Below are 27595 nucleotides of genomic sequence, written 5' to 3'. Positions count from 1 at the left end.
GCGCGGTGACGAAATTTTTTCAGTCACGTGCTTCGGTCGGGCTGCCACGTGGCGTTGGCGTCGAAGTTACAAGTCGGACCCTGATGGCGTCGCCAATGCGTTACTTTCGTTTTTAAACAGTTGCCGAGTACAGGATCAGCACGTCAAGCGGTCAGCAACAAACAGCACTACTATCAAAGTTGTAAAGATTATGACAGCTTGGGAAAAATGAGACGATGGGAGGAAATTCCAAACTGGAGCAGTGCGAGTGAGAAAGCAGAAAGTGGCGAGATGTTAACTACCTCGCCTGGCATACAGGAGGTCGTGCGTTTCGATTTAGACCTTCAAGCCTGTATATTTGGAGTTTGCATGTTCTCCCCGTGGTCGTGTAGTTTTTTTTTCTACGGGGTCTCCCGGTTTCTCCCTCCACATTTAAAAATATACGTTTAGAGTATGTAGCTGCTATAAATGTCCACATGATCAGAAGCCACTTCGTTGAGCAATCATTTGTGGCCAGGTCGCTTCTGAAAAAGAGATATACAATATTGCCTCGTTATTCACGAACTTGCTATCCGCAAATCACATTTGGCACTACACGATTGCATAAAGAGAAAGTGAAGGGATAAAATGATGAATGTGATGAAGAGAGAAAGTTATGACATTAAGCAATGAAAGTTTTTTAAGTGATGCGCATCATCACAATTTAAATTAAGTTCATTTATAAACTTTTATTTAACATTTCAATATGCATTTTATTTACTTTGTTTATTATAATAAATGTTTAGTTGATAGTTTTCATGTATTTAATAGCTTTATCTATTTAAGATCATTAAAAAGGCATACTATCAGCGAAATTTACTATTCACGAGCATTATACTGTAGCCCAATGGGCCTTACCTGGTAAAATTAAAAAAGTTAAGTGTTCTGACCTGCAATGCAGTGAATTAACACATCACGGATGAGCTCAAATAGTCTTGTAGATTGCGTGTTCAACATGTGAAGGAATCAACGAGTGACGTTCACAGGAACAGCATGGCAGTAGTGTGGGATTTTAGTTTTATCAACATGGTGTGCGTCACGTCGCATCCAAAATAACAGCCGTCCTCGCGTTCTCACATGCGCACGCGGTAGCGTAACATACGCAGTTGGAAAACGCCTGGGGAATAAGGCATCGTACGAATGGGGATCTAGGAGGCGCAATAGTGGAGGAAGGTCCTGTTGATTTTGCCCACGTGTAGACATCAAAGCCACAGGTGATTCCTGTCAGCCATCTTGACCGCATGGCTGGGACGGCAAGTGAAGCCTCTGGGCTGCGTTTGCAGGCGTGGGCAAGAGCATTGCGGTGCTTAAGGGATAGAACCACGCTGCGTTGTGCGTAGTGACCATGCTGTGCAAAGAGGAATCCTCACTGCATGGTGAGAAAACACCGGAAGGATTGTTTTGGTTAAATGTGTTGCATCGTCGTGGGAACATCGTGGTGCACGTTGGGAAAACCATGTTGCGGCCCCGACATTAGTTTTACTTCACAGGCTTGTGCGATCCCATCAGGACACGTGGTGTTGCGTCCCAAGAGCACGTGGTTCCAGTGGAGTGTGAGCGTCACAGGCACCACATGTGTGTGTCGTGTAGGAGGACGGAGTGTGGTTGTGAGACCCTGGTTTGACGGTGTGTGCAGTGTGCCGTGGCGAGCCAAATCGAGCGTCTCCAAGTGCATAGATTATGCCGGTGACCACTCCGTTGGGGTTTCCATATATTAGTCTCGCCCCGCCCCCCCGAGTTGAGCAAAACTGGTTCCTCGATGAACGATATTAAAACCATCGGTTGAAATGATCGTTAATTGAATATAGAAAATACATGTAAAGGTTGATTTAAAGCTTTCGTGACTGCAGGAATTAATATTCTTTGGGTCTTTCGGTAAAGCCACGTAGATAGAATAAAAATAAATAATCACAATATCAGCGTTTCGATCGCAACACAAGCAATCGTCATCAGGTGAGAGCTGCTGAAGCAGGAAAAAATATATGGCGGGAGCACTGCTAAGGCAGGGAGTTATAAAGGTTTGAGATGGGTGTAGTCCAATGGTCAGTGGGCAGGGCTAGAGATGAAATTTGCATGTAAATGTAAGGATAAATCTTGACAAACGAAGCTGTGGGGGTGGCCATTGTGTAGTAGCATGGTTGGGCACTACATTTCCCATTCATCCTTACCTGTAGTAGCAAACACGTGTCAATAGGGGGTGGTACACTGAATGGGTAAGATGAGTCAGGCTGTTGGGCCAATAGGGCTCCCCAGACCCCAAGAGATGCTGTGGGGATATTCCAGAGCCCCCTAGAGTTCCAGAAGAAAGGCGTGGCTATGGGCAGAGAGACCCTAGAACGGGCATAAAAGCCGGACCTCTGGACAGGTCCAGCAGTCATCGTCAAGCTGAAGACTGAAGACCCGCTTAGGCTAGGACCCTGAGAACCCCCGCACCCGGCATCCTTCTAAGGGCCGGGACTGAGTGGGCCAGTGGTCGGGACCCGAGGACCTTGGCTGGGTTGGGTCAGCTAGCCTCCCCTAGGACCCCTTAGCCGGAGGGCTGAGAGTATGTAGCCCCAGTGATAGGGCATGCTAGCCTCCCGAGGACCCCTTTAGCCAGAGGGCTGAGAGTACGTAGTTCCAGTTGATCGGACACGCTAGCCCGGAGGCTATACCTCCCCAGGTATCGGGTGGAGGGGCCGCTACCCCTTCATGTTAGGGATCGTTACTGTTATTATTGTAATAAACGAGTTGCCTCTACGAACCGTCTCTACTCTCCTTGGACCCACTACAATTGTATTGTGAGAGATTAGCATGTCAATGTAAGAAATTTGCTTGTAAATGTAAGCTAGAGAGAGCTCGGAAAAGAACATCACCACATGGAGGTAGAAATGGATGGCAAGCCACCATTTACTAACACAGCTAACGGTGGCTGTTAGTGAATGTAGCTCAGAGTCGAAAATAACTAACATAGGTAGGAAGGGAATATCAGCCAGTTAATAATGTCATTCCAGTGATTGCTCAGTTTGTACCCATCTTCTCGGTTGAAATTGTGTCTGTATATATATCTGGATGGCTTGATGAACAAATCTTTGCCGATAGAGTACCTTCGTCTTGGCAAATTTAATTTCATGTGTCCACAGCGTTAAAATAATGATCAGCTACGGCTGAGGTATTGGTCCTACCGTGTTTTAGATCTGCCTTATGTTCACGAACCCGGTCCGAGACATGTCACTTAGTTTCCCCAATGTAACTGCTGCCGCAGACAGCTTATTTTGTAGACACCGGGGTATTGCATGTCAGGGATCACATCCTTCACAGATGGGATCAAATCACAAATTTTATGTACCGTGTTGAATCATACCTGGATCTTGTGTTTGCTCATGATTTTGGAAATATTTTTGGTGACCCCTGCTATGTAAGGCAAGGTGATGGTTTTGATTGGATCTTCAGATGGTTCTTTCCCAATGGTTGGGGTGATAGCTTACGGATTGTGTAGTCTGAATATCCATTCTTCTTGAGGGCTTGGTGTACGTGCTCCAGTTCTCTGGCTAGGTGGTGATGGTCGGAAATACGAGCTCTATGGTATAGAGCAGGGGTCCTCAAACTTTTTAAACAGGGGGCCAGTTCACTGTCCCTCAGACCGTTGGAGGGCCGGACTATAGTTAAAAAAACTATGAACAAATTCCTACGCACACTGCATATATCTTATTTTGAAGTGAAGAAACAAAACGGGAACAAATACAATATTTAAAATGAAGAACAAGTAAAGTTAAATCAACAAACTTGCCAGTATTTCAATGGGAACTATGGGCCTGCTTTTGGCTAATGAGATGGTCAATGTCCGGTTCCATATTTGTCACTGCTAGTCGTAACAAGTGATGCAAGTGTGCATCCGTTAGTCTAGATCTGGTTGGAGATTTCAAATGTTTCATTCTGGAAAAAGTCTGTTCACAGACATAAGTGCTGCCAAAGATGGTTGCCATTTTGAGTGCATGGTTCCTGAGATGAGGATATGTCTCAGAGGGGAGAGATGCATAGAAATTATGAAGGCTGCTTGACTTGAATGCGTCTTTCAGAGAGTCACAATTCTGCAGTTCAGCCAGTTCCATTTGATAAATTGTATCCACATTTTCAATGTTAATAGAAAATGGGTTACAGAAAAGCTGTATGTCCTGTTCATGGAGATGAAACTCTTTAAATCTAAATTGGAACTCCTTTTGCAATTTTTCCAGTGAATCCACACATGTTTTGTTTGGGAATTACAACCAATGGTTTTTCCGCTAACAGATTTTGAGTTGTGGGGAGATGGCAGAAGTTTTCCTCCTTAACTTGTTTGATGAGGAGGCCTAATTTTACTTCAAATGCTTTTACATGTGATTGCATATCACAGAGGAGCTTCCCCTTTCCTTGAAGTTGCACATTGAAACTGTTGAGTAGCTCTGTTACATCTGTCAGAAAGGCAAGGTGCCATTTCCATTCTGCATCATTGAGCTCTGGTACTTCTTTGTTTTTTTAAAGCAGAAAAGCTGTAATCTGTGGAAGTAAGTCATAGAAACGTTTCAAAACTCTCCCTCGACTCAGCCAACGGACTTCTGTGTGGTACAGAACGTCTTCATAGTCAACATTTAGTTCAGACAGAAATTCCTGAAATTGTCTGTGGTTTAGTGCATGAGCTCTAATGAAGTTAACACAAGATACCACAATTTTCATAACAGAGTTCCACTTCAGTGATTTACTACACAGCGCTTGTTGGTGGATGAGGCAGTGTATGGCTATTGGATGAGAATTGTTATGTTTGTCCATCTCTTGGTTAATGCGAGCAATTACTCCTTTCTTAGACCCCACCATGCTAGGAGCACCATCAGTTGTCACACTGGCTAGTTTAGCCCAATTCAGCTCCAAACCATTCACAGTTTGGCAAACCTTTTCATAGATATCCTCTCCTGTAGTTCCTTTGATGCTTTGCAGTGCAGCAAGCTCTTCTGTGACTTCAAAATAGTCATTCATCCCACGAATAAAAATTAGAAGTTGTGCAGAATCACGAACATCATTGCTTTCGTCGAGTGCCAAGGAAAAATAGGAAAGTTTTTTTGTGGAGTTTTGCAAATGCTGATGCAAATTGTCTCCCATTTCTTCAATCCTCCGTGTAATTGTAGGTCCTGAAAGACTCACTGTACTAAATAAATCGGCCTTCTCTGGACACATCTCTTTGGCAACAGAAATAAGGCATTCTTTAACAAATTCTCCCTCCACGAATGGTCTGCCAGTGCACGCTATTAGCTTGGCAACTTGAAAACTTGCTCGCAGTGATGAAATATTTAGCTGCTTCTGCTTCACAAAAGTATTTTGCTGAGTTAATGTATTTTTCAGTTTTAATATTTTATCTTTTCTCACTTCTCCGACCAAACAATAATATGTATCTTTATGTTGAGTTTCATAGTGTCGACGTAAATTGTATTATTTGAACACAGACACTATATTCTGGCATATCAGACACACAGCTCTTTCCTTGTACTGCATGAAAAAGTAATCATATCCTACACTCCGAGTCAATTTTTCTCTTTCTTGACATAAGTTTCCTAGAGAGTCAAAATTGCTATTAGTAAAATACCAATATATATAGAGCGCTACAAAAACAATATACCAGCAATAACTTTGCCCACACAGAGACATACAGACTGCACTGCCCATCAATGCAGTCTGATTGGGGGAACTCCGCTTTTACCCCAGGCTCACACTGGTGCGGGTGCCATTAAAAAGTTAATTACACCTGCAGTTTGTTCACAGATCGCAGTACATCCCCAGCACACAAGAATATCACTGGGAGTGGAGCCGAGGGGCAAGTGAGGGAGCTGAGGGAGGGAGAGCCTTTTAAGCGCAGCCAGGGGAGGGCTGGCAGCCTTAGGCCTGGGGGGCAAGTCCAGTCAATTGGCCCATTGAACCATTCACCAGCGCAGCCCAATGAGTGCCCACCGCCGCAGCTCAATCAGTGCCCACCGCCGCAGCTCAATAAGTGCTCACTAGCGCAGCCAAATCAGTGCTCGCCACCGCAGCCCAATCAGTGCCCACCACCGCAGCCCAATGAGTGCTCACCAGCGCAGCCCAATTAGTGCTCACCAGCGCAGCCCAATTAGTGCTCACAAGCACAGCCCAATTAGTGACCATGGGCCGGATAAATGTCCTCGGCGGGCCGCATGTGGCCCGCGGGCCGTAGTTTTGAGGACCCCTGGTATAGAGTGTTGATGAGGGAATTCTTCTGGGATGGATGGTGGTGGGAGTCAGGTTTTAGGTAGTCATCCGTATGCGTGGTTTACAGGAAAGCCACCCATATGGATTCCTAACACAGCCACTGTTAGCTGTTAGTAAATGGCGGCTTGCCACCCATTTCTACCTCCATGTGGCGATGTTTCTTTCCGAGCTCTCTCTAGCTTACATTTACAAGCACATTTCTTACATTGACATGCTAATCTCTCACAATACAATGGCCACCTCCACAACAGCTTACCATTCTTTTCCACCTCCATGTGGCGATGTTCCTTTCAAAGCTCTCTCTAGCTTACATTTACAAGCAAATTTCTTACATTGACATGCTAATCTCTCACCATACAATGGCCACCCCCACAGCTTCGTTTATCAAGATTTCTATCTTACATTTAGATGCAAATTTCATCTATAGCCCCGCCCACTGATCCTTGGGCTACACCCATCTCAAACCTTTAGAACTCCCTGCCTCAGCAGTGCTTCCTGCTTCAGCCGTTCTCACCTGATAACGATTGCTTGTGTTGCGATCGAAACGTCGTGATATTGTGATTATTTTTATTCTATCTACGTCGCTTTACCGAAAGACCCAAAGAATACATGTTAAAGGCTTAATTTGTTCGAAAACTATCGGAAGTTGACCTTTTTCACCCTAAAAACAGGTTCTAATATTTAAACAAACAATTTTAATTAAATAAACGTTATAAAACATATTAATCCATTAATATTAATAGAAATGTGGATGCATAATATAGCATAAAAATACATAAAAGGCATGAAATAAAAATTATTACTTTAGGCTAAGAGGATGGATGGTTTAAAGGGTTGGAGAAGCTGGGGTGAGAGAAATTTTCCTGCTTAATTTGCACACTAATCATTATTTTCCTCACTTTGTCTTCACATTAATTTTAGGGGCGATTGTTATTGATCATAACTTTTAAGTAAAAAAACACTAAGTATTCACGAAAGCTGTTTTCATAAGCAACACACATGAAACATTGAAAAGCTAGCAGCTAGTTGCTCTCAAAACGCTCATAAAAGGGCGTCGCTGATTGAGGCCTGCTAAGTCCACTTAGGAGTGCTCCAATTGCCCGAAATTGGCAACCGCATATCGTAAAACATCGTTAATATAAAATGTGTCTTGAATATAAACAATGGGATCCTATAGGAGGCGGATCATTAATCGAAAAATCGTTAATGATGGCATCGTAAACCGAGGGACCACTGTTATTGCCAACGACGAGGCGCGAATATCGCCGAGGTAGAGCGAGGCAAAGTTTTGACTCCCACATCCTGACCACCCCATCTTCCCCTGCTCGCATTCGCTCCCAAGGTGCGTGACAGACCATTGTGTACCAACGCCATGATCCGCATTTTCCGCATTCTAAATATTACCCACAAATTACTGACGAATTGGGAATACACATAGCAATCGTCACTCCCTACTGGCAGACTAACGGCCCCCGGCTGCCGAGTTATCTTGTGCTACACAGGGACAATTGCCACTTGGGGTGGGCCTTTTAAAAATGCGTTTGAGATGTGATACAGGTCGACTATCATATGCAAAGTGCTCTGTATGTATGCACGTTTAACTTATTTCGCCACTGTACACAGCCAACCGTGCTAATCGGAGGTGCGGGGGGAAGGATATGGGATATGGCTCGAAGAAACGAGGGTCTTAAGGAGGTCGTTCTATCAAAACAAGTCATTATGACGATGGTAGAGTATTATATTACAGCACGGTGATACACAAAGCTGCGCGATATGAAGTTCTTTTATTTTGGCAATTTCTGGCTTTTCCTATAAAAAAGTGCACGGACACGCAGATAGGAGGCGAGACCACCTCCCTCCGTGGCACTTCCACTAACACGGCACGACGAAGAGGAGGAAAAACACTAGCAGCAAAGGGGTGGCTCAGTCCACAGGGCGGCAAGCTCATCACCAGATCAATGGTTCGTCAGGGCCAGATTAAGTTGAACCGATGTTATATAATTTTTCGGGACCCAGAACCATAAGTTTGTGATTAAATCGGGTTGTAAATCAAACCACAGGAACCCGATTAATCAAGTTGTGATTAAAATTGGTTCATCACATGCAGCGAGTTGATTTTGCTCAGCCAGGTCACCAATGTGTGTACTTAAAAAAAAACATCAATTAAACTCAGTTTTGCACCTTCATCCTGTCTAAAACCCAGCCCTGAAAATATCGGTTTTAAAACCGTGCGACAAACATAAGTGCTTCCCCCATAATGCGTGGACCACAGCTGATTTGCAGGGACCGTAGCGCGATAACATCCGATCTCCACTGGCTGCTCTCTAACACGAAGGGTCACACCGTTCTGTCGAGACTCCCCGAGTGATTCTTGGTCTCGCGACGACAACACGGATAGCACTCTCGGGACAGATGTGGAAGGGGAGGAAAAAACAGACTTTTTTTTTTAACTAACTGGTCCCTGCCACGGGAATGTGAAAATTGCCTCCAACGATGGAGATGAGCAGAGCCACTACCCAATGTGAAAGAGCGGGGGAGGGGGACACCGACTATACACGACCACAATACAAAAAAACAACAGTGGCAGCGGTTATGCTAGTAAAACGCAAGCACAAAATGGTAGCACACATTACTTGTCACTCATCCTTGCCTTCCTTTCCCTCACAGCAGGGGTCAGAGGCCCCCTTTTGGGGATCCTGGTAAAAGCCCTGAAGCCACTGGACCCCCATGGAGGGGGTTGGGGGGGTAGTGGTTTGGTCCCGGGCGTCTTTATGGTACCTATAGCTTGGAGCTATCGCAGTGACCCGGCTTTCAGTTAAAAAGCCACTCATACCTGAAACAATACAGTTTATAAACGCCGATGTGAATCACTGCTCACAAACCATGACGCACCGATGGATACAAGCCCCGATGTTTATTTCTGCCTGTAAACCATGACCCTCATAAAATACTGCCCTAGCCTACACCCTGACCCTAGCTAGCCCTGATTATAAGCCTTGTCCCAAACTCTGACCAGTCGTGACCCTAAACCTAACCTCATAATAAACGCAGATTCTTAACCCAGACTCTAGCCCCGACCCTAACCCTGATTTTAAACCCACGACTAAACCTGACCATAAACCAAGAGCCTAACCAAAATCTATCGTGATGTGAACTTGAAAAATGTGGTCTGTGTATTCACTGCATCACGTCCTTATTTTCAACTGGCGCCAAGCTATTGGGAAGCTCACCGCGCATCCCCCGCCCCCCCCACCAGCACCGTGCACTGTCACACACGCTCAGTCAGGCAAAGTGCAGAGTAAAATAATCATGTCATTAAATTAATAACCAAACGACGCAAGTGCACTCGGTAAGACGTCCAGTGAACCAAGTAGATCATGTAAACCACTACGCAATGACGGGAGGACTGTGAAACTAGGACGGGAGGAAGGGTTACATCTAATTTAGAAACCACCCATCTGTAAGTGAGTAAGAACGCAACAGCGGGGAAACTCGGAACCGGTGCCAAACCTGTGTCACCATGTGTACCCGCGTATCCCTTTGTGTTCAATTCTCCATGTGTGCCCGCGTGTCATCGTATGTCCTCGTGTGTCCAAACGTGTCCCAGTGTGTCCACGCGAGTCCCGGTGTGGCCCTGTGTATCCCCATGTGTTGACGTGTGTTCCCGTATATCCCCGTGTATCCCTTCATGTTTACGTCTCCATGTGTGTCCGCATGTCATCGTGTGTCCCGGTTTTGGTGACGGTGATGGCACCGTCATGCTGCGTCCTGGTTAGCAAGTTGAATGGTGACCTTCTTCCGGATTGGCGCCTTGCCTCTCTTCGCCTGGGTCTGTGTGGTGATTCGGAGAGCAGAGAGGGGTGGGGGGGTGGGGCAGAGACAGAGATGATAAAGCAGTGGGCATGATGGCACGTAGTGGTGGTGTTGACGATAGTCGGGGTGGTGGTGATTTTGATGTTGATGATGTTGATGGTGATTATGGTGATATCATCACCTCGCTCCGGGCTGGTTTCCCTGATGGAGGCCGTGCTACCTTGGAGGCCGGGGCAGTCTTAGGCTTGGGGGGAGGGGGAGCCTCTTCATCCGATTGGTCCATCGTCTTGGGGTCAAAGGGCTCCAATTTGGGATGCGGGCCTGAGAGAAATGCACAAAATCCCCCCGTCAAGTGCTGTTAGCGAGTAGCACCTAGGAAGGTCGGCATGGCACACGAGGGGGCGGGTGGCCAGGACTACGCCCGGCCGTCTTTATATCCCTAGTGGTGATGTTTACACATCGTACCCGGTACTCATTTGAGGCCGAGTTGACCTAGGGGAGGCCCAGGACCGATTCAGATAATAATTGTTACTGGTGTTGGCCGTGAGCGGAAATCCAACTTGGGTCGTGGGGTTCGTAGTGCAGCACGCAAACCGTGACACTACCACTCCCCACAATGTGGGTCTGAGACAAATGCACACATACACACGCACACACACACACGTAAACACACAACAACAACAGCCACCATTCGCCACTTATTGGCAGTGATGTCACCACAGCGCGTGTGCCAGGCTAGGTCCACTTTGAGGCCACATGAAGTCTTCTTGGTTCTTTCGGTAAAGTCACGTAGAAGGAAAGTAATAAAATAATAAAAATAAAACATAAAATAATTCTCACGACGTTTCGGCCACAACGCAAGCATCCGTCCTCAGGTGAAAACCAGGTCTGTCGAAGCGAATTATTTTATTATGTTTTATTTTTATTATTTTATTACTTCCCTTCTACATGACTTTACCGAAAGAACCAAGAAGATGAATCCCTGCAGTCACGAAAGCTTTAAATCTAAAGCCACATGAAGTGTCGGAGGCTCACTGATATGCGGTCACGAGACCCACATGCTGCGAGTTAAACGACTCCCCTTGGTAAAATTGGCTTTGAATCAGTACCTAGTATGGTAGGTGCACTGGGGATACAAATGATTCCGGGCGTAGTGCTGGTCACACTACCCCCTTGTGTGCCATGCCAGCCTGCAGAGGTGCTCGCTAACAACACTTGCCCCCTAACAGCTTGTTAAAAGCTATAGGGGGGGATCCTTGTCTCTGTGTTGTTGTATACGTGCATGTGTACATACATGTGTGTATGTTGTATACGTGCATGTGTACGTGTATGTATGTTATGTATGTTGTGTACGTGCGTATATGTTGTATACATACATGTGTACGTGTGTGTATGTATGTTGTGTACGTGCATGGGTAGGGGTGTGTGTGTGTGCATACCAGGCCCCCACGTGACACCATCCCCCACCCCTCCCAGTGCAATGTCCTGCATGCTGAAGCTGCGCAGGCGATCAGAGAGGGCTCCCTGACCCTGCACACACACACACAAGACAAAGATCCCCATATAGCCTTAGCAGACTGTTGGGGCAAGTGTTGTTAGTGACAACTTTTGAAGGCTGGGATGGCACACGAGGGGGTGCGTGGCCAGCACCACGCCCGGCTGCCTTTTGCCATTGGCGATGTTTACACACCATATCAGAAACTCATTTGAGGCTGAGTCGACCTAAAGGCCAGTTCAGATAATCATCACTGGTGTTGGCCATGAGCGGGAATCGAACTCGGGTCGCCGGGTTCATAGCGCAGCGTGCTAACCGCTACACTACCATTCCCCACACACACAATAACAAGAACCACCATTCACCACTTAGTAGTGGTGACGTCACCACGACGATTGTACAGGCTATGTGCACGTTAAGTCCACTTCAAGTGTTGAACGCTCGCTGGCAGAAGGTCACGAGACAGACCCAGGTGCCATGGGTTGACTAAGGTGACTGGCTGATGCACCACCTGTGCCCCCGACTGTGCCAACTTGCTGTGCTTGTTGTTGTGAGCATCGCTGCTCTGCCCTCCGTTGTTGCTGGAGGCCGACTGCCTCCAACTGCCCAGTAGCATCCTTCACGAGCCTCCTCCACAGAGGCCGATCTTGACACTGATGGTATCAGTCATCGGCAAGTCCACTCAGCTCCACATCCTCTTGTACCACATCACTCAATCTCTTCTGTAGCCCTTGCCATGCCCATTTAGCGCCCTCTATCTGGCCAAACAAAAGCTATTTAGGCATGCGGTGGCTGGGCATGTGGGCTACATGACCTAGCCAATGCAGCCTTGCCTGCTGGAAGAACTCACTGATGGGATTTTATCCAGATTTTTAAGGATTTGAGAGCTCACACAATCCAGCCTGGTTAAACCCAGGATGGATCGTAGGCAGGCCAGCATTTTCCTAACTCGTGAAGATGTTCCATTAGGGGGGTCCACGTTTTGCAAACATAGAGAAGGGGGTCATGATTGTGGCCAAGAAGACGTGAAGCTCATGTAGAGCAACAGACTAGGTAGCTTGCACACATTACGCAGCCGATGAAAAGATAATGCCGCTCGGCTGATTCGGAGTGAGACCTCTTGTCAAACTGGAGCCAGTCATGAGCACACTGCTCAGGTCTGGAAAAGTCTCTACTCTTTCCACAATTGCTCCATCACCAATTGGGAGTTGTTGGGGTGGAGTGGTTGGTGGCACAAAGTACCCAGGCAGGTGCTTAGTTTTGGTGGGGCTGATGTTAAGTGGCATGCTCCAGGATCAGCAGTAGCGCCTCCAACTCCTCCTCTGAGTGAGCAGCAATCACCAGATCATCGGCATACATAACATGGTTGACCAATAGGGAGCCATCCCTTGACTGCACCCCAGCATCAATCAGTCTCCCATTGTATCTGTACCAGATGGAAATTCCTCCAGTACAGCCATCGAAGGCTTCACGAACTACGTGGTCGAAATAAGATGGTAAATAATGTGGGAGCCAGAGGACATCCCTGTTGCACGCCAAGGTGAACAGGAAATGGCTCCAACTTCCGACCACGTAGTTTTACCTGGGCCTTCCCACCATCATGAAGGTCCTTAATGATTATGGTCCAGACTGTTATCATGATGCAATATAGGATAGTCTGCACATAAACACCACACTTCCAGAATTTCACTTGGGAGATCATCTCTGTCCAGCACTTTTCTTGGTCTAAGACTGGATCACCTTCTGTATTTCCTCAACAGATGGCACTTCAGCCAGCCATTCACACGGGGTGACTACTTCTTCCAATATTTGACATACCACAGCCTCAGCAGAGTCATCCCCAGTTTGCCCCATGATGTTTTCCAGGCTGAGGTATTTCCCCTCCCCAAGACCTCACAATAACGCTCAGAAAATCTGCAAATCTTTCCCCTAATGATGGTGATAGGTGTGGCACTGCAAGTTACTTTTTTGATGGAGTTACAGAGATCTGTGATCATGGGCTACCGAGGCAGACTTCATCTCCTCAGCAACCCACGGCCACCACCCATCCTTGCAGCATCGCATGGCTCTTCAAACCTTTGAGCGAAGGCTACGGTAAACCTCATTCTCTGACATGGGATGCTGTAGACAGTGGGAGTGAGCCTGCTGCTTTTTCTCAGCCAGCCAGAACACCTGTCAACCAGGGTCTCTGGGGAGGTTTGGGCAAAGAAGTCCAGCAGCCTCCTTCCATTGTTATTGAGCTGATCTGGTCCATGCCTTCCAATCACTCCAGCCCAGGTGCCAGCATCATGGCCCACTTGGGCATTAAAGTCACGCAACAGGATGACTATCCCAAGTGGCCACTTTACCTAGCACCTGTAACAGGTCATAGAAGGCATCTGACTCCTCAGCCTTGCCTGCGCATCCCTCTACTGATGTTCATCTTCGTTGGGGGCATAAGTAACAAACACTACCACTCCTTCTCTCTGGTTGATGGGAAGGCGAGCCCACAGTAGTCTGGGGCTTACAGCTTCCCACACCTCACCACCACGCTCCCACACCCCCTTCATTCTTTTGTTTAGAAGAGCCACTCCCTGTTTGGCAGTCCCCTGCCCTCAGTAGAGGACTGTGCACCGCTTATGGTGGGTGGAGCCAGAGCCAGTCCACCGGAACTCCTGAATGCCGCAGAGATCCAGACTGTACTGGTCCAGCTCCCGACAGAGGAGTGGCAGCCTCTCCTCCGCATTGAGCGTTCGAACATTCCACTTGGCCACCCGCAATGGCTTTTTGCTGTTTCTGGAAGAACCCCGAGGGTAAGGATTCAGTCTCCTGGCTCTGCCAAAAGGGGTTTGGCCAGGAGACGTCATAGACACCTGTCCCCCTGGGGCCTCGGGCACAAGCTTAGTTAGATTTTTTCCACGTGGTTTAGTGGTACTTGAGTTTAATGTGGAGGGGTTACCAGCCCCTCGCACCCGTGGCTACAAACGCCATGAGGGGAATGGCCAATTGAAATTGGTCCTCCCTGCCATGGTGCTGCTCACCAGTGATACCGTCCGGCACCACCGAGGAGGTATGGGGTTGTTTTGCCAGACACAGACACAAGTACACACACACATACAATGCCTCCCCATGTCTAACAGAGTATTCTGTAGTGCACATCTCAGTGCTTCCCCCCATGTCCCCTGTGTCTTCTCGTGTCTCTCCAATGCCCCCACGCCTCCCAGTGACTTCCTGCATCTCCCCATGTCTCTCCGTCTCCCCATCTCTCCCCAAATCTCCGTGTCTCTACGTATCTCTCCATCACTCCCTACGTCTCCCCATGCCTCCATGCATCTCTATAGTCTCATCTCTTCCCGTGTCTCCCCATCTTTCCCCGCATCTCCCCATCTCTCCCCACGTCTCCCCATCTCTATCTCTTCCAATGTCTCCCCATCTCTTCCCGCGTCTCGCCGCACCTTGGCAGCGGCGGTGGCCGCAGCGGTAGCGGCGAGGTTGAGTCCACGCCGCCCAAAATACTTCACAGTCTCGTAGCCGCGCTCCTTCGCCTGCTGGATGTAGCCATCTATCTCCTGGGAGCACGGGGTGGGGGACAGGGGCGCGGGGGTGGTAACCGGAGGTGAGATTATAAACACAGCTTGGGGGGCAGCATGTGGCATTGTGCACTGGGCATGTGGGGGTGGGGAGCTGGGTACCCGCGCATCCCCTGGGAGTACTGCGGGTTGGGGTGTAGGGCGAGACGTACGGAAGAGGGATTATAAACATGCAGGCGGGGAGCTGCTGCTGTGTGGGGTCGCGACAACCTGGGTACGCCAGCACAAGGGACATCCACTGGAGAGGGGTATACGATCAGTGCCAGAAGCAGTAGAAACCTCACAATGCCAGGCTCAAGTTAGCCAGAATTCGAAAGAATACTGAAATGTAAAAAAAGACTTGCTTTACGAATACACCAAAAACTAATTTTATACGTGGGCTTTCACAACCGATATGATTCGCTAGAGTGCAGCCCGTCCGACAGATGGGTTCATCTTCCTCATCTACTCTCAAATATTCTTCTCTTACGGACTGCTCCACCATTGGCTCCACACCTACTCTTTTGGCAACTCTCACTCACCAGGCACCTTTCACTACTCACCACCTTGCACTTTCACCAGATAATCACCAGACACCCACCTGACCCTCACCAGACACACCTAATACCTTACCACTTGGTAGAAACTCACCAGGACACTATTCTGACACTCACCAGACACTACTCCCCTGAATATCAGCAGACATCCCCCACCGCTCACCTTCACTAGCCACCAGCCTCATCGTTCACACACTCGCCAGAACAAGTGAAGAAACACTTACCACGCCCACACAAATTACAAATCAAGAAGGGCAATGCCACGGTCATCATGGAAAAACCGTGTACAACCACAAAATTCAGGAAACTACTTAATGATGGAAGCTACACAAAAATGAAAAGAGATCCCACCAACAGCCTCGTTACAAAAACGAACAGTATCACCGATTCAGCTTCATTAATTGAACAGAACAAACGGTTTTCCTTAAAACCTTCTGCTGCTAGACCACGCAGATTATATGGCTTACCAAAAATCCATAAAGAAGGTACACCCCTTCATCCCATCGTCTCCACCATTGGCTCACCCACCTACAAACTGTCTGAGACCTTACAGCCATTCACTGGTAAGACCACCTCTTCTGTACTTAACTCAGCTCACCTGGAATCATCAGTTAAGGACATCTCACTGTCCCCAGGTGATTTGCTCGTTAGTTTCGATGTAGTTTCTTTGTTCACCAAAGTCCCTGTGCCCGATACCATTGCAATCATTGAAGATTTGGTCCAAAAAGGATTGAATGCTGATGTACCGGCCTTGGTGAGACACTGCCTCACCAATACATACTTTACCTGGAATGGAACATTCTACAAACAAACTCAAGGCACCCCAATGGGTTCTCCCTTATCTCCAGTTGCAGCCAATGTTTTCATGGACATATTTGAGACAGATGCCATCTAGGCATCCACTCTATACCAGTCCTTGAGGAAGAGGTACGTGAATGACACGTTTGTCATCTGGCCACATGGCCGACCGGCTCTGAACCAATTCCTCAACCACATCAATTCCATACACCCAGCCATCAAATTCACCATGGAGTGTAGAAAATGATCGCAAGCTACCTTTCTTGGCTGTCTTAATCAAAGAGACCAGATGGCTCAATGAGCCACTCTGTCTACAGGAAAGCAACCCATACTGATGCCTACCTAAAACCTGACTCCCACCACCATCCATCCCAGAAGAATTCCCTCATCAAAACTCTACACCATAGAGCTCAATGTATCTCCGACCATAAACACCTAACCAGCAAACTCAAACACGTACACCAAGCTCTCAAGGCGAATGGATACTCTGACTACACAATCCGCAAAGCCATCACCCCAACTGGGAGGAAGGGCACATCTGAGGATCCAATCAAAACCATCACCTTGTCATACATAGCAGGGGTAACCAAAAAGATTTCCAAAATCATGAACAAACAAGATCCAGGTCCGATTTAACACAGTACATAAAATTCGTGATCTGATCCCATCTGTGAAGGACAAGATCCCTGACATGTAATATCCCAGCGTCCAGAAACTAAGCTGGATCTGCGGTAGCAGTTATATTGGTGAAACTAAGCGACATGTCTCGGACCGTGTTCATGAGCATAAGGCAGATTTGAAACACGGTAGGACCAATGCTTCTGCCATGGCTGATCATTCTTTTAATGCGGCTGATTCACAGGAAATTGATTTCTCTTAGACGATGGTACTTTGCCAGCCCACTGGCTATCAACAAAGATTAGTTCATGAAGCCATCTATATGTAATGGGTTCAATCAGGGCACACACTAGAACTTGGAGGCAACACGTTTTATTAACCAACCCCACATAACTCTGAACGGAATAACAACATAAGGTGATAACCCACAGTTCCTACACTAAGCTATGTACACTGGAGTATGGTTATTTACATTCTGGATGGAGCAACTACAAATCTGACCCAGGTCAGCCAACACGCTGTTTGGTCCACGTGCGCGACGCCCGGAGACCCGAAGACCGGCAGACGACGAAGGTTTTTTCCCAGCCAGGACGAACCCCGGTCCCCCCCGGGGCTCGGCTCTTATGCTTACGGCATTGCCAGGCCCTGTCCTTATGTGTTTTGCAGAATTCGGTAATGCTGTGCCCTTGAACGCCACGCTCATTCACGTGCTTCGTGAGAGCTCTCGCTCACCCTCTCTCTTTCTCGTATGTAAATTTACGTAGCAAAAATGTTGATAAACTTGAATTCCCTGAGAAACAGCCTCCCATCTCTTGAGTTGACTGATGTAATATGGTGTGGTGGTAAGGTGGCGACGCAGTGTGGTTGTCATGTGGTGTGGTACGGTAGGGTTGTAAGGTGTGGTGCGGTGTAGTATGGTGATGCGGCGTGGTAATCTTTGGTGTTGTGTGTGTGGTGTAATGGTATAGCAGCGCAGTGTGTTGTTTTGTATGTGTAGAGATTGTATCACTACCAACGATACTTACCTGATGTGGTTGACACCGCATGACATGGATAACCAGGAAGTAAAAACAAGTCCTCAGATTGGTACTTAGCAGGCTTTAAATGGGATTGGTTAGAGGCAGGGAAATAGAAGGAATTGGAGGAGAAATACAAATGGAAAGAGCAGAAAACGGAGGACGATTGACAGGGAGGTCAGATGGGATCCGTTAGAAAAAGTGGAAGGTGAGGGAAAGCAAGGGTGGCACAGTCGGGTTTTTTACAATCGGGTTTAATTGTCTTTTTATATTAAACCCGATCATCTGAGATTGGGAGAAATCCGGTTTAATTGGTTCTAATTGCAGAACCGCACTTCTCAACGATCGGCTTCATCCATTCCAAGCTAAGGAACTCACTGGCGCCCACGATTGAGGAGAAGCTCGAGTTCATCAAGACCAACCTGCCCGCCGCATTCTACGACTACCCCGTGCCCGACAGCCCCGAGTACGATAGCAGCATCGACGAGGAAGCAGCCTAAGCCTATCAGAGTTTCGTATTCATTAAACCAGGTTTTAATGCCCCGAAATCGGGTTTAATTGTATTAAAGAAAAAACCCTATGCCTGCCGCTGGAAAAATCGGGTTTTTTCCACCAATGAGGGAAAGTAGGTCAATGAACCTTCGAGAAACGGGCTTCAGGGATAAAAAGGGGGAGGAAAAGCGAGAGCTCAAGATGCTTGGGGTGAAGGGAATCCTTGAAGACCCGTGTGTCTCAGGCTGGAAGGAATAAAGACTCCTATTATTGAAAACTATGGTGTCAGGTGTCACTACATATGTGTCACAGTGCTGCGGTGTGGTACGGCCGGGTTGTACGCTGCAGTGTAGTATGGCCGCGTTGTACGCTGCGGTGTGGTAAGGTTAGGTTGTACACTGCTGTATGCCGCAGTGAGGTGTGGCACGGTGATGCGGACACCTTCTCTCGAGAGGCGAGCGCCGGGTGGACAAACTTGCGGTAGAGGAGCGAGGAGCCACGCGTGTATGGCGACAGCAGCCACACCACCATGCCGATTTTACACTCGTGGTAAAACGGCAGCCTGCCCACCACACAACACACACTCCACCACATCACCACTGTACACACGCCACCACCGCCTAAACCAGGCATGGGTTGGGAGACACGGCACACGTAGCCAGGGAGCCCTGGCCTGTGCCTACGCAAGGTCCCAGAATCTTGACACGTGCCTTCATCCATGTACGCACTCGTGCAATTAGCAGCCGTAATCCTGTGATGTTTCTGTAACTTTACATTACTGCGAATGCTTTTGAAAAATAACTTGGCTCTCCCGGCCATGGCCAGGCCAGGCGGTGGCATTGTTTCCCATGAGACTCGGACGTCAATGAGAGCCATGTAATAGGAGAACCAGCTGCGGCCGCGCGAGGTGGTAGAGTTTTTTACCATGAGACAAGGATGTCTGTGAACGTCTCCACGGCGAGGAATAACGCAAACACGATCCAGTACATCATCCACTTTACCTGCACACAGGGACAGGGGGACGTGGGGGGCACGGGGACAACACAGAGGCATGGTGACATGATGGGAACACGGAGATATGGGAATGTTGGACATGACGCATGGAATAAGACATGGCGCACAAGACATGGAGACATGGGATATGGGGCCAAGATACATTGCCACAGGGAGATGTGGAGATGCGGGACAGAGACAGAAAGACACAGGGCATGGAGCACATAGACACATGACATGCAGACATGGGAAAACAGTTCAAAAATCAGATTATGAAGCAGACGGAAGTGATGATAACGGTGGAGGTGGGGACAATGTTCACCCAATTGGTGACGGTGGTGACAGGGAAGATTGTGATGATGGTGATGGGAAAGATGGTGATAGTGGAGATGGGGAAGATGGTTATGATGGTGATGGGGAAGACGGTGATGGTGGTTTATGGTGGTGATGAGGATGGCGATGGGGAAGATAGTGATGATGGTGGTCGTGGTTCATGGGGTGGTGATGGTGGTCGTGATCATGATGGTGGTGACTGGTGATGATAGTGGTTGTGATGGTGGTTGTGATGGTGGTGATGGTATAACACGGGGAGGTACTCACATACTCACGGACGTTCTTCGTCTTCACGGCCTTGTATGAGGCATACGCGGGATAAAGCGTGCCAAACACCAGCCTACACAACACACACACACAGATCCCGCATATACAGTGACGGAAAAAAGTATTTGATCCCCTGCTGATTTTGTACGTTTGCCCACTGACAAAGAAATGATCAGTCTATCATTTTAATGGTAGGTTTATTTGAACAGTGAGAGACAGAATAACAACAACAAAATCCAGAAAAACGCATGTAAATTTTTTTATAAATTGATTTTCATTTTAATGAGGGAAATAAGTATTTGACCCCTCTGCAAAACATGACTTAGTACTTGGTGGCAAAACCCTTGTTCGCATTCACAGAGGTCAGACGTTTCTTGTAGTTGGCCACCAGGTTTGCACACATCTCAGGAGGGATTTTGTCCTACTCCTCTTTGCAGATCTTCTCCAAGTCATTAAGGTTTCGAGGCTGACGTTTGGCAACTCGAACCTTCAGCTCCCTCCACAGATTTTCTATGGTATTAAGGTCTGGAGACTGGCTAGGCCACTCCAGGACCTTAATGTGCTTCTTCTTGAGCCACTCCTTTGTTGCCTTGGCCATGTGTTTTGGGGCAGTCATGCTGGAATACCCATCCACGACCCATTTTCAATGCCCTGGCTGAGGGAAGGAGGTTCTCACCCAAGATTTGACGGTACATGGCCCCGTCCATCGTCCCTTTGATGCGGTGAAGTTGTCCTGTCCCCTTAGCAGAAAAACACCCCCAAAGCATAATGTTTCCACCTCCATGTTTGACGGTGGGGATGGTGTTCTTGGGGTCATAGGCAGCATTCCTCCTCCTGCAAACACGGCGAGTTGAGTTGATGCCAAAGAGCTCCATTTTGGTCTCATCTGACCACAATACTTTCACCCAGTTGTCCTCTGAATCATTCAGATGTTCATTGGTAAACTTCAAACGGGCATGTATATGTGCTTTCTTGAGCAGGGGGACCGTGCGGGCGCTGCAGGATTTCAGTCCTTCACGGTGTGTGTTACCAACTGTTTTCTTTGTGACTATGGTCCCAGCTGCCTTGAGATCATTGACAAGATCCTCTCGTGTAGTTCTGGGCTGATTCCTCACCGTTCTCATGATCATTGCAACTCCACGAGGTGAGTTCTTGCATGGAGCCCCAGGCCGAGGGAGATTGACAGTTCTTTTGTGTTTCTTCCATTTGCGAATAATCGCACCAACTGTTGTCACCTTCTCACCAAGCTGCTTGGCGATGGTCTTGTAGCCCATTCCAGCCTTGTGTAGGTCTAAAATATTGTCCCTGACATCCTTGGAGAGCTCTTTGGTCTGGGCCATGGTGGAGAGTTTGAAATCTGATTGATTGCTTGCTTCTGTGAACAGGTGTCTTTTATACAGGTAACAAGCTGAGATTAGGAGCACTCCCTTTAAGAGTGTGCTCCTAATTTCAGCCTGTTACCTGTATAAAAGACACCTGGGTGCCAGAAATCTTTCTGATTGAGAGGGGGTCAAATACTTATTTCCCTCATTAAAATGCAAATCAATTTATAACATTTTTGACATGCGTTTTTCTGGATTTTTTTGTTGTTATTCTGTCTCTCACTGTTCAAATAAACCTACCATTAAAATTATAAACTGGTCATTTCTTTGTCAGTGGGCAAACGTTAAAAATCAGCAGGGGATCAAATACTTTTTTCCCTCACTGTAGCCTTTAACAGACTGTAGGAGCAAGTGCTGTTAGCAAGCAGCACCTATGAAGGCCGGCATGGAACACGAGGGGGTGGCTGGCCAGCACCACGCCCAGTCACCTGTGTCTCCCTAGTGGCAATATTTTTTTACACACTGCACCAGGTACTCATTTGAGGCTGAGTCGACATCGGGGAGGCTTCGGAATGGTTCAGTTAATCGTCACTGGTGTTAGCTGTGAGCAGGAATCGGACTCGGGTCGCCGGGTTCGTATCGCAGCACGCTAACCGCAAGGTTAACTAATACATATGTAACGTCGTCTAAGTTTTACTATATTGTATAATGTATATAAACAGTAAGAGAAGACTCCAGCAAGAGTGGACGTTTGAATCAAAATCGGTAGAAGATTTAATCAAATAAAACTGTCCCACACTTGGAACAATCGGTAGCGTGTTTACTGTCACTGAGCCAATTCTATTGTTATTATTGTACTTGACGCGGAGACCTCACAACCCAGCCGCTCTCTCATCTTCTCCAGGATTAACTGCCTCGTTACTGCCCTTCTTATCTGCTCTTCGATTCACTCAGCTGCCTTAACTGCCCTTCAACTCCCTTAACTGACAGCCTCGTGGCTGTCCGATGACCACACTCCACGTCACAGCCATGAGCTGCTGTATGGGAGGGGCTATGTCCACTCAGTGGCGCTGTCGGCGTTCAGATTCAGCCCCGTGAGTAGGGGGTCTCATCCCTGCATTTCCCCACTGTGGTGCCACATCTCTTTACCGTACAGCCCCCAAATTCCCCTATACAGGAGGAAGTATCGTCATAAGGACTGTGTTCCACTACAAAGACAGATTCCCCTTGCCTGTTGGGGCAAGTGCTGTTAGTGAGCACTTATGATGGCCGGCACGGCACACGAGGGGATGGGTGGCCAGCACCACGCCCGGCCGCCTTTGTCTCCATCGTGGTAATTTTTTACACTGCACCAGGTACTCATTTGAGGCGGAGTTGACCCAGGGAAGGCCCAGGACCGGTTCAGATAATCGTCACTAGCGTTGGTGGCCGTGAGTGGGAATCGTGGCGCAGCTATACTACCGCTCCCCAATCCGCATACTCACAGACACACACAGTCGCATGTAACTCATACAGCTCACCAGTATATAATTACACAGGAACACAACTAATTGACTTCATCCGTCTCCCACATGCACACGAGGTGCACACGAGGTACACACGACCCAGTCTCACAGTTTTTTTTTCCGTTCAGCTGCCCTTGTTCCAACACTCAACATCCTCAAGGGCCGGCCGAGTGCCACAGGGACACAAAGCCGGCCTCCTGGGTTCGAATCCGGGTTCCAGCCGCCAGTGGTGAAACCGGCTTCTCAAGAGTAAGTGATGAGTTGGTGGTCCCACCCCGTTTAACCACAGCCTTACCAGAGATCAAGAGACACATATTTACATAGAAACACCACAGCTTTACAAATAACCCAAAGACAAGAACGCCATCGACTTAGACCAATAGAACCCAGGGACCGATGGATCACAGAAACACAAAGATCAGAGATCCATCGAGCACATAGTCCCTTAGATCAAAGAGGTCAGAGACCCATAGACAACATAGACCCATAGATCGCAAATATATATAGGCCTCAGAGACCTAGACAGCACATAGCGATCCATAGATCAAGTAGATCAGAGACCCATAGAGCACATAGACTCATATACTGTATCACATACCCATGGATGACAGAGACATTTCTACCGGTATGTGTAATGTATAGCGCTGTATATTAATATTACTCCCCTGCGCACATTACAAATACAGCTATTCTCAATCCATTGCTTGATGAAGGCCTCCCCAACCTGTGTCGATCAAGGGGGTTGTGTGTGTCCTGTATGTTTGTTCAACTTCTTTCGCGCCGTACGTAGCCAACCGCGCTCATCGGAGGCGATGTTTGTGTGACCATACTTCACCATCTCTGGCCAGTGCCGGGATTGGTGAAGAACAGAAAACACCGGGCAGGTTCAGGCTGCGTCACTCGTGCCGTGCCTGCCAATCTCAGGTGTCAGTGAGCTAACCACAGCGCCACCGCTCCCGCCATCACCGCTACATTGAATGGGGGTGGGTGGGGGGCAGTGGCGCAGTGGTTCGCGCTACGAACCGCAGCCACCAGAGTTCGATTCCCAGCCACGGCCCACATCAGTGGCGAGTGATAACTGACCGATCCTGGGCCTCCCAAACACCCACATCACCGCAATGACCAGCTTGGTGAAGTATGTTCAAACTAACCTCATGGCTTTCATCCAGCGGTGGATTTATCGCGGCTGATGATGACGATAGTGGCTGTATTTATACAGAAACCAATTGATGGGCGAGACAAAGATCCCCCGTGATGGGGCAAGTGCTGTTAGCGAGCACCTATGAAGGCCGGCACACGAGGGGTTGGTGTGGCCAGCACCACGCCCGGCCGCCTTTATCTCCCCAGTGCTGATGTTTTACACACCGTACCAGGTACTCGCTTGGGGCTGAGTCGACCTAGGGGAGGCCGATAAACCTGGTTCAGATGAATCGCTATCACTGGTGTTGGTCGTGACCGGCGAGGAATCCGCGTGTAGACAGCAGCAGCATAACCAGATAAGACACAGCGACACACAAAGATACACCCCGGAGACACTATATACAAGAGACAAGGATACACAAGATACCCAGGACACACAAGAGACACAGCGATACCCAGGATACACGGGGACACACAGGACACACAAGATACACAAGAGACACAAGGATATACAGGCGGTGGTGAGCGGCAGGAGACTCACACGACCAGACGGGAGATGATTCGAGTCACCATGGCGCCCGTCGCCGATGCCGCCGCTGCTGTGGTTCCGATTTGCCGATTTGTATTTATGACGCTGCTACGGATACTAACTAACGCTGTCGATGCTCTATTCCCTGCTGCCACGTTTGATGTTACTATCAAACGTGTCTCCTATTAATTTACTGCTGCTGCTGTTCTCAGCTGTTGATGTCAATGGTTGCCTGTGGCACCTGCGCTGCTGCTGTTTCTGCTGCTGTGTATACGGCAGTGCTGAGCCCTGCTGTAACTGCTGGGGCATTGATCTCGATATCGGTGCTGCTGCTGCTGTTGTCTGCTGCTGCTGTTGTCTGCTGCTCGTTGCCGGTCTGTCAACACTGCCACTCAGAGCTGCGCTGCTCCACGCTACCCCGCGTCTCCTGTGTCTGCCACTCCTGTCGCTCTCCCCCCGTGTGTCTCCGTGCCCCCCTCTCCTCTCCCCGTGTGTCTCTCTCCCTGTGAATTTTCTCTCCCCCCGTGTGTCTCTCTCCCCGCGTGTCTTTCTCCCCGCGTGTCTCCCTCCGTGTCTCTCTCCCCCGTGTCTCTCTTCCCGTGTCTTTCTCTCCCCGTGTCTTACCCCCCGTGTCTCTCAGCCCCCGTGTCTCTCAGCCCCCGTGTCTCTCTCCCCGTGTCTCTCCCCCCGTGTGTCTCTCCCAGTGATTCTCTCTCCCCGTGTGACTCTCTCTCCCCGTGTGACTCTCTCTCCCCGTGTGACTCTCTCTCCCCGTGTGACTCTCTCTCCCCGTGTGACTCTCTCTCCCCGTGTGATTCTCTCTCCCCGTGTGACTCTCTCTCCCCGTGTGACTCTCTCTCCCCGTGTGACTCTCTCTCCCCGTGTGACTCTCTCCCCCCGTGTCTCTCTCCCCACGTCTGCTCCGTTTGTAACGTATCCCTCGGGACCCCGGCTCCAACTCAAACCGACATAGTTGCCCTCGGCGCCTGAGTTAAAATACCACGAGGACCCAAACATAGTCGCCCTCGGCGCCTGAGTTAAAATACCACGAGGACCCAAACATAGTCGCCCTCGGCGCCTGAGTTAAAATACCACGAGGACCCAAACATAGTCGCCCTCGGCGCCTGAGTTAAAATACCACGAGGACCCCGCGTAATCGCCCCCGACGACTTTCGAAAAACACCACGTGGACCCCGCGTGATCGCCCTTGGCGCCTGAGAAAAATATCACGAGGACCCCACATAGTCGTCTTCGGCGCCTGAGTTAAAATACCAGGAGGACCCCACGTGGTCGCCCTTGGCGCCTGAGTAAAATACCACGAGGACCCCACATAGTCGTCTTCGGCGCCTGAGTTAAAATACCAGGAGGACCCCACGTGGTCGCCCTCGACGCCTGAGTAAAATACCACGACGACCCCATGTAGTCGTCCTCCGCGCCTGAGTTAAAGACCACGGAGGACCCCACGTAGTCGCCTTTGGCGCCTGTGTAAAACACGAGAACCCTGTACGTAGTCGTCCTCCGCGCCTGAGTAAAATACCACGAATACCCGGCGTGGTTGTGTAGCGAAACAATGGTTATGAAGATATTTCCTTGCGTATAAAGGAATTGAGAGGCTATCTGATACAGGATGGTGAACGTTAACAGCACTACTGGACAGAGCCTCGCCCCCACATATCGTATTCTTGGTTCTTTCAGTAAAGTCACGTAGATAGAAAATAATAAAATTAAATAATAAAATGAAGACTTAAAGCTTTCGTGACTTCAGAAATTCATATTCTTTGGGTCTTTCGGTAAAGCACGTAGATATAAAACATTACAATTAATAAAATAATAACAATATCACGACGTTTCTATCGCAACACAAGTGGAGTGGCATTGTTGGGCGCGATCGCCACTACTCATAGCCGATGGTACCGGCCCTGCGTTAACAGGGGGCAGAAGGGAGGCTGAGCCAGCGAGGTAGATGAAGTCGGGCCGTTGAACCAAGGTAGTCCCCGGGGAGCATCGTGATCAGCGGTGCGGACCCCAAGAAGGGGGGGGGGGGTGGAGATGGGAGGATGACGTCATACTCCAGGTCCCTCGGGAAGATTCCAGAAGGAAGGTGTGGCTAGGGCGGAGTGAGCTGAGACTGTGTATGTACAAAAGCCGGGTCCCTGAACGGGCCCGGCAGTTGTCCACTCAAGAAGCCACCTGGAAGACCTGGAGCCTGGGGCAGGACCCGAGGACCTTGGCTGGGTCGGGTCAGATTAGCCTCCCTAGGTCCCGCTAGCCAGAGGACCCTTACCGGGCAGCTCTCCCAGTGCGTAGGGCATGCTCGTGAGGAGGTCATACCTCCTTAGGATATCGCGTGAAAGGGGCCATAACCCCTTTGTGTTAAGCTGTATCGTTATTGAATAATAAACGTGTTGCCTCCACAGAAGCCTCCTTCCATTTGTACCCACTACAATTGGTGACAGAAGTGGCCATATATTAGTTTGCATGGAAACAAGGAGGAAGAAACACACCAGGGCTCAGGATGAAGAAGAAGACGGTGCAGCTGCCCCAGGATTGACAACTCCGGCTGAAGGGGATGAAGCGTTGCCGGCCGAGCTGCAGTCTGCCCGGTCACCTGGCGGGTCACCACAGTCGGGGAGAGCGCTACGGGCGGCGGACTCTCGCCTCGCCGAACTTCTGCACACCGCGGCCTCCATCCTCGACGAGATTCATCGCGGGGAGCCGACAGCGGAGGAGGGCGAAGCGGGCCTGCAGGCGACGGCCGTTGCCACCGCCGGTTCTGGAATTCCCGCCCAAGATTTCTAATCTCCCACCGAAGTTGGGGGAGTTTCCGCTGGAAGCCAAGAGCATCATGGGACATGCGTCACTTCCGGTCGCGGTCCACGCCAATCAGCTATCGCCGCGTCATCGGCGGCGCAACCGGCAT

General features: G+C 48.9%; 1 protein-coding gene across 3 annotated transcripts; it reads right to left on the bottom strand.

Moving 5' to 3' along the window:
- Positions 1 to 8014: 8014 nt before the first annotated feature.
- On the bottom strand, positions 8015 to 25150 carry LOC144728154 (receptor expression-enhancing protein 2-like). 3 transcript variants are annotated; one of them, XM_078607483.1, is made up of 8 exons: positions 24688 to 25150; positions 20180 to 20252; positions 19511 to 19587; positions 19028 to 19148; positions 14992 to 15105; positions 11502 to 11592; positions 10244 to 10383; positions 8015 to 10080 (listed from the first exon to the last, which is right to left on the bottom strand). In XM_078607483.1, the coding sequence occupies exons 1-8, from the start codon at positions 24717 to 24719 to the stop codon at positions 10006 to 10008; spliced, it is 723 nt and encodes a 240-aa protein (XP_078463609.1). In that variant the 5' UTR covers positions 24720 to 25150; the 3' UTR covers positions 8015 to 10005. The 3 variants fall into 3 exon arrangements, with proteins under 3 accessions (XP_078463609.1, XP_078463610.1, XP_078463611.1); XM_078607484.1 differs by having other exon boundaries at positions 9901 to 10080; positions 10283 to 10383; positions 24688 to 25144; XM_078607485.1 differs by lacking the exon at positions 10244 to 10383 and having other exon boundaries at positions 9901 to 10080; positions 24688 to 25144.
- Positions 25151 to 27595: the final 2445 nt, after the last annotated feature.

This window comes from Lampetra planeri, chromosome 27 (genome assembly GCF_965212315.1).
Source record: "Lampetra planeri chromosome 27, kcLamPlan1.2.h2, whole genome shotgun sequence".
Taxonomy (NCBI): Eukaryota; Metazoa; Chordata; class Hyperoartia; order Petromyzontiformes; family Petromyzontidae; genus Lampetra; species Lampetra planeri.
This window is presented reverse-complemented; position numbering and strand designations above follow the sequence as displayed.